The following is a 15,841-nucleotide window of genomic DNA, read 5'->3' on the forward strand; positions in this document are numbered from 1 at the left end:
CAAGCTGAGCATCCTTATCTGAAAATCTAAAATACAAAGGGTTTCAAAATTGGATGGCTGACATAGTGACACTTTTGCTTTCTGATTGTTCCTTCATGTATGTATAATGTGTATATCAAACATAAATTGCGTCTTTAAATTTGGATCCTGTAGCCAAAAAAGTCATTATGAATTGCAGATATTCCAAAATCCAACACACTTCTGTTCCTAAGCATTTTCTAAGATAAAGAATACTCAACCAGGACCAATAGTGACATTGCAGCTGAGTTCTTGTTCTTGTACACATCTGGACTCAACATGTGATGATTGGTTTCCTTGCAAATGGTACCAGATTCAATCTCTGCGATCTCTAGTTTGTATTGAGAAAGACTCCTGTCTAAAAACATGGAGAGCTGATATCAATCATTACAAAATGCATAAATAGATCATAGAATGGGTACATGTAATTACAGTATAAGACTCCTTCATATATTCTATGTTTACACTATGCTACCAACATGAAAGCAGGTTGTATCTAGTGTTATTTAAACTTCTATTAAACGCTATTCATAAAATAAAGATAGCATGCAATATAAAAATAAATCTTATTTTGAATAACACCATTTACAAATGACGTGATTAGCACTGATTCTTATATGGCATTAAATATAGGAAACTTGACTTCCACTGCCATAAAGGTATCCCAAAACTGTGATATCTATTCTTCCTTATTTACCGAGACAAAAACAATTGCTGAATCCAGATTAATTCATACTTCGCATAGACCCAATGTACTCAATAAGATATGTGTTAATTATTAGCATTATTCAGCTGGTACACTTTAAATATTAATAAATATTGATTCAAATTATTTCAAATATAAAAATGTGATTACATTTAAAGGTAAGTCAAAGAGTTGCTTCCTGTAACTTAATCATCCCCCAAATTTAGCTGAACACAACTTTTTCTAGGAAATTCAATCCCTCTCAATCTTTCAAATCTGCCAAAATAGTATGCAATAAAATATATGTGTATGTATGTGTATACACATTTATTACAAGCAGAATTAAAGTACCAGATAGAAAAGGAGACCACTCATATGATCACACCATTAAAGCAGGAAGTTTAATGACACAGACTCTTGTTTTCACAAGTAAGGAAAGTTCACTATAACTCAATGGTAGAGCACATGTTGTGCATCCAAATGCCCTATCCTAAACACCAACATTCTCCAGATAGAGCTTGCAAAGACCTAGGCCTCAAATAAAGGAAGGAACAGACAAAGAAAAAAGTTTCCTTTAAAGTGGTGGTGGGAAAATGAGGTTCTATAGGTGTTTCTGAATGCAGATCCCATAATCCTTTGCCACTGGTTATGCTGGTTAGGTATGATGAGAATTATTGGCCAAAAACATCTGTAGGGCTGCTGTTTAAGTATAAACTTCAACTTTACTGCAACCAGAAAAAATTAATTAAGAAGCACAAAGATAGTGGTAATTTAGATTGTACTTGAAAATAAATACAAGAACTACAATGCTTTAATAACTGTGCATTTGCTGACTAACAAAAAAATTCAAGGAAACTGGAAGATTCAGCATATGTTCCTAATAATGTCCACTGGCTGGTTCATCTAAATAACTATAAATCATAAATTATGTTGTCTTTCCACTAAAATATCTGAAAAATACTATGTGGTTATAGTGCTGGAAAATAAAGATACTCATAATATTATCGTCTAATCCTCAAGTAGCAACAATGTTTTGAGGCTGTAGAAAACAATCGAGAAAAAAGCCACACAATAAAGGGCAAAAGCCTTCTGCTTACTAGTTTCAACAGTTCTTTCAAAGTATTAAAATACTAGTGATACAAGACACTTTTATTGAATTCCACCCTTGTATTTTGCTCTAGAAAACATTGCTTTCTCTACATGCACAGGAAGCTCAACATATACTAAACATACAGAGGGAATTATTGTCTCTGCAAGGAAAACATCTTAGGAAAACCTATGACAAAGAAGCCCTGACCATAAAACCTGAGCTCCAAAAATCAGTTGCAGCCACACCATTTTGTATCATTGTTCTGTGCCTTAATCCTGGATAGTGGATGGTCAAATAGATACCCTACTGGTCTAGAATACTGGCATTTATTTTGCTGGACAAGTCCACTGCAAATTTGGGACTCAAATCCACACAATTTGCTGCAACATCTGCAGCAAAGTTTGCATATGCCTCTACTACTCAAATGCAGTGAGGCTGAAATGGGAGCCACTGAGCAGGACTAATTTGTTTGTTTGGCGAAAGGTGTCTGCTTCTGTTGAGAACATGCAAGGAGATAAGCAGGACACACAAACATCATTCATTGTACAACACAAATTCTAATATGGATACCTTCCCTGGCTTATGAGACTTTAAATTGGCATTGCCCACATCTTATTTTAAATCTATCTTACTGCCATATTAGCTTTAAATGTAATTTTTGCTTTTTGAATGAAGCAAAAAGCTGGGTGTTTTATGTTTTTTCTATATCTGATTAAAATCATGGAATCTTACTGCAGAAGAACCAGGCAAAGGAGAAGACTGAAGACAGTAAAAATGTATAATTTGAGGTTAGAAATGTATACACCTATAAACAGTTCTGAATGATTGTGTAGTTATCAATACAAGGATAGTGAATAACAGAATAAGCTTTAGTTGGCTACTGCATCAATAAGAGATAGCCACCTGACTTCCTCCATGTTACCAATCTGTGAATACTCTCTGCATGCAATTGCTAATATTTGGGAATTTAGGGTATTTACTGTAAATATGCTTTTCTAACTTGAATTCAAACTGTCATGGTAAAAATTTAAGCAAAAACTGCCAAAAATAAAGTATCTAATGTAAAATAAAATGCATATCTCAAATCCAATATCCTCAACAAAAGAATCCTCACCCTAATGAAAAAAACCCTTCATTTGTTCATTTGTTTAGAGCTTCAATCACCAAAAATGAAAGACCAACAGAAATTCATAATTCAGCAAAAAGCAATAGCTTATTTATAGACAAATGTGTGTATAAAAACATAGTTTTAACAAAAAAGCAACAATTATCAAAAATCCAAGAGCCAGTAAAACTTCTACTGCCACATTTAAAAAGTCATGAAATTCTGATTATGGAGAAGCCAGTTTCACCAGCTGCTACCCAAGATTCCCAAATTAATTTTTAAATGTTGACAGTTCTGTTCTACCCATGACAATCAATATTTAACATGTGCTTAATGTGGTTGCATGGGTGTGTATACTACAGCAGTAAGAATATAATACATAGACATTATTAAAGCTATGGAGATGGGTCACAGTTACATAATGTATCAACAATAAAATTGTATGTGTTAACAAATGAGAAAGACTCCAGAAAAGTCATTGACCAGAGACAGAAAGTAAACTGTGTTGTAATAATACCAAAGGTTTGTCTGTCAATGTAAAATGAGAATCAAACCAGGCAAATACCTTTATTCAAATGGTGTATTTTATGGGAACTAGCAAAAACTGTACATTTCAGAAGCTGAGAAGTTGAGCAAGGATGTTATTGCTAACCCAACATCCCCAGTTGATCTCATCAATTGCTACCTCATAGGTGACAAACGTGCATTCAAGACAGAGAGACTGGCAGGGGCTGAGCTATGAATTCAAATCAATAGAAGCAGTCTGTATTTATATAGTGTAGTTAGGGACTACATCTGTTTGCCACTTCCAAGTAAAGTTAGATCTATCCAATCAATGGGCCTATAGAAGTGTTGAGGTACCACCTTCCCATCGATTGAGAACTATACCAGTTAAGACTAGCAATTGGCATTCTGTTTTCTGAATTCTGAAATGGCTTTCCCTCCTTTTCCTGTGGAATAGTGGGATCCCTGAAAGTATGCCATACTGCTTGCCTAGTTTGCTCTTTAATCCAACATTTGCTTTCCTGACAAAATTAAGTACTGTGGGAATGTGAGCTATGAAAGCTTTGTGTTTCAATCACAGAATTGTAGAGACCACCAGAGCTATTCAGTATACCCCCCTGTCATGCAGAAACACAGAACCAAAGCACTTCTGACAGATGCTTATCCAACCTGTTTAAAAACCTCTAGAGGAGACTCCACCACACTCAGAGGCAGCAGCAACAGCATATTCCACTGTCAAACAGCTCTTACCATCAGGAAGTTCTACCTAATGTTTAGGTGGAATTTCTTTTCCTGCAACTTGAATCCATTGGTCTCTATCCACACAGCCCTATATCCCAGAATAGCAAGGCAGAAAATCCAACAATATCTGCTTTGAACTGGAATATATGGCAGTGTAGACTCAAATAACCCAGTTCAAAGCAGGTATTGTTGGATTTTCTGCCTTGCTATTCTGGGATATAGGGCTGTGTGGAAGGGCCCCTAGTCTCCAGAGTAGCAGAAAACAAGCCCCCCCCCTCCCCAATTGGGGTAACAACAATATAAAACAACACATGCATACACATAAAAAGTGCTCAGGCTTCAGACTAATACATGTGGGTTGGAAACGTTTAGCAATTGACCTTGACAACTGGAGTAACAAGTTACTTCTTGGACATTTGATTCACTGGATTAAGGAGAGAAAAGCCCCTTCCACACAGTGTATATAGGGCAGCGTGGGCTCACAGTTAGGAAGTTCTTCCTAATGTTCTGGTGGAATCTCCTTTCCTGTAGTTAAAGCCAATGTTCTGCATCCTAAGGCCCTTTCACACAGCTATATAACCCAGAATATCAAGGTAGAAAATCCCATAATATCTGCTTTGAACTGGGTTATCTGAGTCCACACTGCCATATATTCCAGTTCAAAGCAGAAAATCTGGGATTTTATCCAGCTGTGTGGAAGGGGGCCTAGTCTCCAGGGCAGCAGAAAACAAACTTGCTCCCTCCTCCCTATGACTTCCCCTCACATATTTATCCATAGCTATCATGTCTCCTCTCAGCCTTCTCTTCTTCAGGCTAAACATGTCCCCTTCTTTAAGCCGCTCATCACAGGGCTTGTGCTCCAGACCCTTGATTATTTTAGTCACCCTCCTTTGGACACATTCCAGCTGTGGGGACCAGGGGCGTGAAAGCAAGCATCCATCGCGGCGCTTAGGGAAGCTGGGATCCAAACAGGACCCAGATGCTCTAAGGAGGGCACTTGTTTTTCCTCGCTAGGCAGCAAAGGAGGGAAACAGCGGTTGTCTATGGGTGCATCTACACCAGGCATGGGCAAACTTGGGCCTTGCCTCCAAGCGTTTTGGACTTCAACTCCCACCATTCCTAACAGCCTACTACAGCTCCCAGAAGCCCCCAGCCTGCAGCCTGAAGTCCAAAACGCTTGGAGGGAAGGCTCAAGTTTGCACATGCCCGTCCTATACCCAAACCACTGCACCATGTTTTAAAAGTTTTTAATGGTTTTAGGTGATGCCTGATCTACCCTATAGTATGAATGCAGTTTGACACCAAGTCTCAATGCTATGGAATCCTGCGAGTTGCAGTTTTGCGAGGTCTTTCGTCTTCTCTGCCCCTTCAACCTACAAATCCCATGGTTTTTTTTTCTTTCCAGAATGATGATTACCTGATGATGTCGTCTTGGTGGCCCAGGTAGAATTTCTGCCGGTGCTCCCGGGGGCTGTAGACCACCCCGACCCCGGCCACGAAGTATACGATCTCCTTGGCGGCTGTGTAGTAGAGGTTGTTGCGGCACTGGTGGCCCCGATAGCCATACACCCACTCCAGCCTGAGGTGGCAGTTCGGGGGGCTCCGGTCCGCCATGGCGGGGAGGGCAGGGGAAGGGGAGGGGGGATTGGCTGTCTTCTTCCCGCGCTTAATCCCAAGCGGCGGACATGGAAGGCAGTCTCCTTCTCCTTCCTCACAGGCCGTTCTCGCCTCGCCTCCTCCGGGCAGCACAGGCGCTCCTGCTGGCGGCGGCAACGCTGCTGATGCTGCCGCTCCTCGACATGTCTCCGCGACGGCTGGAGCCTTTCCTCCCCTCAGGAACTCGGCGCCGCTCCTTCCCTCGCCCGCTTCGCTCCTTCTCCCTCAGCTTCGCTGTTCTGCGCCTGCGCAGTGTTTTCTCCTTCAGCCTCTCTCCCTCCGCTCCGAGGCGCGCGACCCCAACGGTCTCTTCTCCCCTCCGCGTCTCTGTTTGGCGCCTGCGCAGTTACTCTTCCCCCCTTTTCGTCGCCTTTTCCTTCTCTTCAGGCGCGCGCGCTCCTCTCGCACGACGCCCCCTCCCCTTGTCCCATACTTCTGCGCCTGCGCAGTGCTCTCCTCTCTACTTTCGCAGCCACCCTCGCTCCCCCCTCTCTTTACGTCGGTCTGCGCCTGCGCACTGACTCTTCTCCTGCCTTGTCTTCGCCTCAAGCCCGCGCGATGCCAGGCGCTCTCCTGCTTCCCTCTTTCTTTCTTTTTTTTGCCCTCGCCGCTCAGCTGTTCTGCGCCTGCGCGGTGCTCTTCTCTCACCTCGAAGTCACCTCGTCTCTATTGAAAATAACTGCACCCAGTCTCTGGGCTCATATCCCTTTTGAAAATAAATGGCAATTGTAACCTTATTCCGCTGTTAGCCCCAGCTTTTGCCAACCTAGCAGTTCGAAAACATGCAAATGTGAGTAGATCAATAGGAACCGCTCCGGTAAGGCGCTCCATGCAGTCATGCCGGCCAGATGACCTTGGAGGTGTCTACGGACAACGCCGGCTCTTTGGCTTAGAAATGGAGATGAGCACTCGTCTGAGACATGATGAGACTTAATATCAAGGGAAAACCTTTACCTTTACCTTATAGATAGGATGTAGTTCTCTGAGTGCTGAGTACACAGGGTGTAGTTCTTAATAGTCCATAGTCTTTAGCTATAGTTGTACTCACTGAAGTCCATAAGTCATCCTTCTCTACTGAAGTCCAAACAGCAATATTCAGTGACCTCCACTGAGGTGTAAAGCAGACACACATCCACCTCCACTGTGGTGTTAAACAGACTAAATACAAAATGGAGTCCTGAGTCTGAACATGTTCAGTACAATCACATATCTATAACCCCTCCTATACCAAAGAGGTACAGTCAAACTGGCAAATCAACATACACATAGAATACAGATGAGCGAATATATATATTAACAAATAAATAGTGAAATGCTTGGGAAGTTGCTATTTCCAACATTCTCTCTCTTGTCCTCCTTCTCCAGTCCCCCCCCCTCATTAATTAATAAATTAATTTGCACTGCAGACATACCTCACAATAGGGTCTCAAATTCTGCCTTATTCGCTGTCCCCAAGTGACAGGCGTTTATATGATAAAATTCTAAAATCAGGTCAACAAATAAAGAACAACACTCAGAAAACAGGGGAATTCCAGATAGGAAACAATCAGGGCCGGCCAACACCTCCTAACAAAGGATTCCCCCAGGCAGGAAGCAGCCAGGCTTTGAAGCTGAAAGGCCATTTGATGCTAATCAAGGTGACCAACTGCATCATTCACACTTACCTCCAACAGTTCTTTCTCCCACCCTGGACATTCCACAGATATATAAATCCCACTTGCCTAGTTTCCAACAGACCTCTGAGGATGCCTGGCACAGATGTGGCCGAAACATCAGGAGAGAATGCTTCTGGAACATGGCCATACAGCCCGGAAAACCCATGGCAACCGAGTTATTCCGGCCATGAAATCCTTCCACAAAAAATTTATTTGATACTTTCCCCGTCAGTCCCTTCACTGAGAAATGGTTGTCTAATTTTCTTAATTAATAGGCCCATCGTTACTGCCTCCTGTCCTTTTCTCTCCTCGGGAAGAAGGAAGGGCTTCAGCGCAACCGTTGTCCTTAGGGACATCTACATTGCGGAATTAAACTACAAACTACAACTTCCATGATTCCATAGCATTAAGCCATGGCAGTTAAAGTGGTGTCAAACTGCATTAATTCCACAGTATGGATGCATCTTGGGGGGTGGGGGGGAGAATATTACGCAATGCCTAAGGAATTACATTATGTCACAATATAATAGTATTAAAAACTTAATAAACATTTCAAAAATCTGATAACATCATAACCTTCGAAGAAATATTACTTACATCTGGAGTGATTGGCTATATTTCCCCTTTTTGTATCTTAAAGCAGCTCTGACTAACGCTGACAGTGTGTGGAATGGTGCTTCGCTCTCCATGGTGCTTAATTTTGCAATGTGGTTCACATGGGCTCACAAAATGTTTTTATCACACAAGTTTAAAAATGGACTGTATAATTGTTTTAATAGCTTTTAAATTCATTTTTCAGTTTTATTTTAACTGAATTGTTTTAATAATTCTCCTAGTTTAATTCTCTTGTAATATTTACTTTTTATATGTTTGAATTGTGTAGTTATTTTTAAGGCTGCGAGCTGCTTTGGGACTTAGTTCCTGAGATAAAAATGGGATATAAATATAATAAAATAGTCTACAGAGGTCTGTACTTTATAATATACTGTGTGTGTGTATGTACACACATACACACACACACACACACACAGATATTAAAGTACAGTAGAGTCTCACTTATCCAAGCCTCGCTTATCCAAGCTTCTGGATTATCCAAGCCATTTTTGTAGTTAATGTTTTCAATATATCGTGATATTTTGGTGCTAAATTCATAAATACAGTAATTACAACATAACATTACTGTGTATTGAACTACTTTTTCTGCCAAATTTGTTGTATAACATGATGTTTTGGTGCTTAATTTGTAAAATCATAACCTAATTTGATGTTTAAGATATTCGCTTATCCAAGCTTCTGTCGGCCCATTTAACTTGGATAAGTGAGACTCTACTGTACAAGCCACTGTAGACTTACTCGAGATTTCACACACACATTTAACATGCAATGCTATCTCAACTGCCAATTTTATCCAGGCCATTGCCAAAAAGCTAGGAAACAAAAATCTCTTGTAACATGATTAAAAGGCAAACAAGGTCAAACTCTGGCAAACCTCTAGTGAAGAAAGAAATCCTATAGTTGAGTTCCAACACAATTCCTTGTTACATTAATATCTTTACAAAATAAACCTAGATTACATCAGACCCCTATACATCTCTGTTTGATCTCTGAGAAAAGATAGATGTTCAATGTGTCGTCGAAGGCTTTCATGGCCGGGATCACAGGGTTGTTGTATGTCTTTCGGGCTGTGTGGCCATGTTCCAGAAGCATTCTCTCCTGACGTTTCGCCCACATCTATGGCAGGCATCCTCAGAGGTTGTGAGGTATGGAGAAAACTAAGCAAAGAGGTTAATATATATCTGTGGAAAGTCTAGGGTGAGAGAGGTCAGTATGAATGTTGTGTAGTTAATCACTTAAATTAGCATTGAAAAGCTTATCTGCTGTCTTCTTCCTGCCTCTGGGGCATCCTTTGTTTAGAGTCGTTAACTGCCCTTGGTTGATTCATGTCTGGAAACCCTCTGTTTTCAGAGTATTGCTTTTTATTTACTGTTCTGATTTTTGAGTTTTGTAATACCAGTATTACAAAACTCAAAAATCAGAACAGTAAATAAAAAGCAATACTCTGAAAACAGAGGGTTTCCAGACATGAATCAACCAAGGGCAGTTAACGACTCTAAACAAAGGATGCCCCAGAGGCAGGAAGAAGACAGCAGATAAGCTTTTCAATGCTAATTTAAGTGATTAACTACACAACATTCATACTGACCTCTCTCACCCTAGACTTTCCACAGATATATATTAACCTCTTTGCTTAGTTTTCTCCATACCTCACAACCTCTGAGGATGCCTGCCATAGATGTGGGCGAAACGTCAGGAGAGAATGCTTCTGGAACATGGCCACACAGCCCGAAAGACATACAACAACCCAAAGATAGATGTGTTTTGTGAAATGGGACAAAAGAAGATGAACTAAAATGTTAAATTCAATTGCTAACCTCAGCTAAAGCAAATCCATATTATTATTTAGTTTTATATATCCACTTATTAACCCTGAATCTTTTGTAGACCAGCACTTGGTTTTATCAGAAAAGTCAATGTGGAATTAAAGAGCAAACTGACCAAGCAGTACAACAGGAAAAGGAGGAACTTGACCATCAGAATAGGAGTTCCCATTGCCCTGTTGACATAGATTCTAGTAGTAGTACCCTGCTTTTCTCTCAGGATTGAGACTTAAAGCAGCTCACAGTCTTACACTATACAATGGAAATACCTCATTTTATAAATATTTTCTAGAATGTTATAATTAGTGTTACATAGACTGTCTAGTGGAGCTGTTGTGTGTGGTAAAAGGTTCCATTTACCATCACTCAAAAACTGATCAGTTGATAGGAATAATGTACCATCTGCTTGGCAGTTGAGAAGACAGAATGTTGCAAACCACAGAAGACATTAGTAGAATTTCTGCATATTTGTTCTGGTTTTAAGAACATTTGAAGTTGCTATGTTCAAAATCAGATCACTGAGTATTCTACCCAATTTGTAACAACTTTTATTTAGGATCAGTTCTCTAAGGATTTAGGCAAAATTATTTCATACACACATTTGTATGGGTTAATATATCTAGAAATATTGTCTATTAATATCATTGTTATAGGTTAATATCCCCTGACATATTTTGTGCACTGATATAAAAATTAACTAAATGTAAGGGCAATTCATATTTTATTGGCAACAAAATAGTTACCAGAAATACTTTTCTTTAAATATATGGCACTATATTAGTTTAATATAAGTTCAGAAAAAAACCCGATCCTGGTGCCTTATATATATGGTTTAAGTAACTAATGTACATCATTAGGCTGTAATTCAATGTCTATTAACTGAGAGTAAGCCTTATTGGACTCAATGCAATTTGTGTCTATGTGGGCTTGCACAGCTTTGAAAAGGCACACTATGATTCTAAATATATTTACTAGGGAACAAGCACACTGAATACAATGTAATTGATGCATACATGTTAAGATGTCACCACAAATTTGCTAGTATTAGCTGTTACATTGTTTACTTACTATCTTGCCTTTCTCATAATGTGGAACCAAAAGTGACTCTCAAAAGAACTTTGAACAGAACAAAACTAAAATCAACCATAATAATTTTAAATATTAAAACAAATAAATAAAAGTCAAATAAACAAACTACTAAGAACATCACTAAATTAAAACCACTTAAAAAATTTAAAACACAGTTAACCAGGGGAAAGTACAGCATGATCCTCATTTTAAAAAATCCTTTCACAGCAGCTAAGTACAAAAATCTACCTAAATAAGGATGTTGCTCACCAGTAGGAGGTAAGCAGAAAGCAGGCAAATTACCTTCCTATGTTCCTTCCTGGGAGAAGGCAATGAGAAAGCCCAAGTCCTCACTTAATGTGTCCAGACAGACCCTATATTCCAGGATCTGATCCCAGGTTTTCTGTTTATCCCAGATTATCTGGCAGCACGGATTCATAATCCAGTTTAAAGCAGAAAACTTGGGATCAAATCCTGGGATATAGGGTCTGTCTGGAAGCGCCATATGATGACAGTAGGACTAAGAGAACACCTTCCCCCAAAGATCTCAGAATTCAGACAGGTTCATATGTAGTGATATTCTGGACTCAAGTTGTACAGAGCTTTGTAGGTCATAACCAGCACCTTGGACAGTGCTGGAGAGAGCTCAGTAGCAAGTACCCTGCTACAGTATTTTGGGCTCACTGAGGAACACTTTCCAAAACATCCTCATAGTTTAATTGTGCAAATGCACTCCTGGCCAGACCTGAAAATGGAGATCTGGCCTCAGGGATCAGAGTGTAGGAGCGCACCCAAGCCATGAATCTGAGATTTCAGGAAAAGAGTAGCCACATCCAGCACAGGTTGAATCCCTGTTCTCTGTCTTTTCACCTCTGCTTTATCTGGATTAAGCCTCACTTTGTTCACACTTATCCAGTCCATTAGCAACCCAACTTCTATTTTCAATGTTCTGAAAATCACAGGAAAATGACTCATGAATTGTAAACAATTCTTAATTTTAGTATTCTGGCCATCTGCTATTAATATCAGCCATCCAATATTTGTCAGTTCCCCCCACTCAAAACTACATTCCTAGTTACCAGGTGAGAAAAGAACTAACAAATGCACCCAGCCTTCATAGTCTTTTTCATCTTACATTGCATAACTATTGTTTATGAAAAGAGATATATCCAACAGCCAGCATTATGCAATAGTTTCAGCATTGGAGTAGGACACTAGGAGACCATGGCTGAAATTCCTGCTCAGCCATGGAAACTCCCTGGGTGACCTTGGGCAGGTCACATTCCCTCAGCTTCACAGGAAGCCAAGGACAAACCCTTCCCGAACAAATCTTGCCATGGTAAGCTTGCCATTAGTCATAAATAATGATGGCATGTGACAATAATCCATATAGTTGAAGCAGATGTTTTATATATAACACCATCAATTTATCCTGCCTATAAAGGTAGACATATTGAATTACATTAAATTTCCTGCTAATGTTCTTTCAGAGACAATATGATTTCCATCTCTCACCTCAAACATTTTGAACTGACAACAAAACTAAATATAGAAATCTTCCAAATTCTGGGTTCTTTTTTTAAAACAACAACTGCTGAACTGACTGCCTCATCACATTGTGATCCAAAGTGACATAAACTTACATGAGTTTGCATGGATAAAATTGTATGGTTCCAGGGAAATTTTAAAAGATATTTCTGTATAACAGTATGTAGGCTGATATATTGTGAAAGCTGCAATATTTTTCAGGTTTGAGAAGTTAATTGGTGCATCTGTGTGTGTGCGCTTCATGATGATATATGTGAGTGTATGTCTTTATGTGTGTGTATATATATGTGTATGTATCTATGTATGTTTGTATGTATATATATATGTGTGTGTGTGTGTGTGTGTGTGTATGTATGTATGTATATATGTATGTGTGTGTGTGTGTGTATGAACACTGCTGTACAACAACCTTTGCAGACCACTATTCAGAGAGACAAACATAAAAACATCCTCTGGAGCTCATCCAGTGTGCAGTACTAAAGGATTATAGACAGAGGGCACAATCTACTGGGAATATATTCTGGGCAAAACCCATTGTGACTGGAACACCAAAAAGGGTATAGTCTCATCAACTAAATGTTACTAAGGGTGCATCTACACTGTAGAATTAATACAGTTTTAACCACTTTAGATGCCATTGTTCAATGTAATAAAATCCTGAGAGTTGTAATTTGAGGAAGCACCAGTATTCTACAGAGAAGACCTTGTAAAACTACAACTCCCATTATTCCATGCCTTTCAGCTACAGCAGTTAAAGTGGTGTTAAACTCCATTAGTTCAGCAGTGTAGATGCAGCCTAAGTCACCATTTTTATAAATAGCAGCCACAAAAATTCAGTTCAAAAATAAATGTTCAAATGTGAGGTTTAAATAAACCAACAATTTATGATTTTCCATTCATGTCTAGTGTATAAATAAACAGAAATAAACATATGCTTAAAAAGAAGCTTGCTGGGTTCAGCCCCAAAATATTCCTCAGACCAGAGTAAGATATTCCAGAGAGCCTTCAAAATACAGTTGAAACCCATTTCCTTCAACCAGGCAATATGGTCGATGATCAGTAAGAGGTCTACCAATCAGTAAATCATTTTATTTATGTCCCACTTTTTCTCCAAAAGTGGGACTCAAGGCAAGAGTTTTAGTTCAACAAATATATTTTAAAACACATGTTCCACATCCTTTTCTAAGGATAATTCTGAGCGCCATACTCATGTCTACACTATTTTTCCATCATGGATGAGAATGTGTGGTAGATCTAAGCTTTTATAAGACAGTAGCTGTGCATTTTTCAGATTTTGCACATTTGTCATTCCACATGTTTAACTGATAAATTTGTAAAAAAATAAAAGCATTATGATAACATATATAGAACCAGGCTGCATGTTGTAGGCCTACTTCTGAATAAAGGGGAAAATATCTTCAAAATGTACCATTGAAGAAACATTATAATCAAAGTTAAAGGAAACAGTGTAGATTCACTCTTTTATGCAAGAGGGGTAGGTTTTAAATGAAAATTCTAAATGATAGAAATGAATAATAAAATATTACGATTTTTATTTATTTCGTGTCAAAAGCATTGCATAACAAATACATTTTAAAAATGATGAAAAAATAGAGGAAATCACAAACAACTAAATAGTTTTTGACCAAAAAGCATTGGATGAATGGATGAATATTACGATTAATAAAAATGTATGACATGTATGATGAGGCCTGTATTACAGTAATCATGTATGTTTTGAGGGCAAAAGTGGATTCCAATGAATTGTTGCTGAGTCAGGAAAGCAAGGAGAACAATAATATGTGGAAGAAACCAAGTGGCATGCAAACATGGAAAGTTTGAAATTTGGATAATGTAGTTCTGGCAGTCTCATTATTGGGACAGAAAGCTTGGCATACAAATATTTAAAATAAGGAAAAATGAAAATAAAATATGGAAAAATAATTAATTTGTGTAGCATGGACTTTGGATTGTTTTTGGCAGGTTGTCTTGGAATACCTGATTAAAAATAATGAGACCTTATAAATCTCCCTATTATTAAGACTCACATATGCACTCCAATTTTCTTACCGGGGTTCAAGATGGACTACATACATAGTAACATCAGAGAACATCTTATGCAGAGCCAGAAGATTGCTTAGCATTACAGACATTACAGACGTTAGGTTAACATTACAGTCTGATTTCAAGCTTTATTTGGAATGGCAGGAAATTTGAAAACGCCCACATTTATTTGCAAATCTTTCCGAGGATGACAGTTAGACTGTGGGTTAAGTTACACAATGAGTACATCTATACTGTGGCATAAATCGTTGGACACTACCTTAACTGCTATGGAGTCGTAGTTTGGAGCGGCACCAGCAGTCTTTGGCAGGAAGAGCTAAAGGCTATGTAAAATTACAACTCAGCGCTGTGAAGCCATACGTAGCATCAATCCATGGCAGTTAAAGGTGTCAAACTGCAGTGTAGATGCACCCATTATCTCTCTCGGGGCCCTTCCACACAGCCATATAACTCAGAATATCAAAGCAGAAAATCCCACAATATCTGCTTTGAACTGGATTATCTGAGTCCATATTGCCATGTATTCCAGTTCAAAGCATATAATATGGGATTTTATTCAGTTGTGTGGAAGGGACCTCTGTGGACATTTCAAGCCTGAATTTTTCCATGTCTAATTCAAAACTTATCACCACACAAAGCCAAATAACTTAAAATAACGAACCCTCCCAACTAAAAGCAGAACTGACATTCTTGTCCTGGGTCCAGCTCTTAAAATACAGTAACTCTATAGGTGCATCTACACTACAGAATTAATGCAGTATGACACCACTTTTAACCTCTTTGGCTCAATGCTGTGGAATCCTGGGAACTAGTTTAGGGCCCTTACAGACAGGCCCTATATTCCAGGATGTGATCCCAAGTTTTGTTTATCCCAGATTATCTGGCAGTGAGGACTCATATGATCCAGTTTAATCCAGAAAACCTGGGATCAGATTCCGGGATATAGGGCCCATCTGGAAGAGACCTTAGTGAGGCACCCTCAGGCCCCTTCCACACAGCTTAATTAAATCCCACATTTTTTTTTGCTTTGAACTGGAATATATGGCAACGTGGACTCAGCTAACCCGGTTCAAAGCAGATATTGTGGAATTTTCTACCTTGATATTCTAGGTTATATGCTGTGTGGAAGGGCCCCCAGTCTTTGGCAGCTGGTGTCAGCTTGAAGTGGTGTCAAACTGCATTAATTCTACAGTGTGGATGCACCCCATACCTTGACTAAAACTCCTTCCACACAGCTGCATAAAATCCACATTGAACTGGGCCCCCTTT

General features: G+C 39.1%; 1 protein-coding gene across 9 annotated transcripts in view; it reads right to left on the minus strand.

The window, feature by feature from the left end:
* The window catches only part of eml5 (EMAP like 5), a 122,954-nt gene extending 116,666 nt beyond the window's left edge, over positions 1–6,288 (minus strand). For 2 of the 9 annotated variants that reach the window (XR_010002155.1, XM_062968390.1), the window contains exon 1: positions 5,561–6,288. Coding sequence is in view for 7 of the 9 variants with exons in the window: in XM_062968390.1 (XP_062824460.1) it covers positions 5,561–5,757 (197 nt within the window). In the remaining 2 variants the exon portion in view is untranslated. The remainder of the gene's footprint in view (positions 1–5,560) is intronic. The other 7 variants (XM_062968386.1, XM_062968384.1, XM_062968383.1 and 4 more) reach the window with 4 other exon arrangements.
* Between the last annotated feature and the right edge of the window lie 9,553 nt (positions 6,289–15,841).

The sequence above is a fragment of the Anolis carolinensis genome, chromosome 1 (assembly GCF_035594765.1).
Source record: "Anolis carolinensis isolate JA03-04 chromosome 1, rAnoCar3.1.pri, whole genome shotgun sequence".
NCBI classification, from domain to species: domain Eukaryota; kingdom Metazoa; phylum Chordata; class Lepidosauria; order Squamata; family Dactyloidae; genus Anolis; species Anolis carolinensis.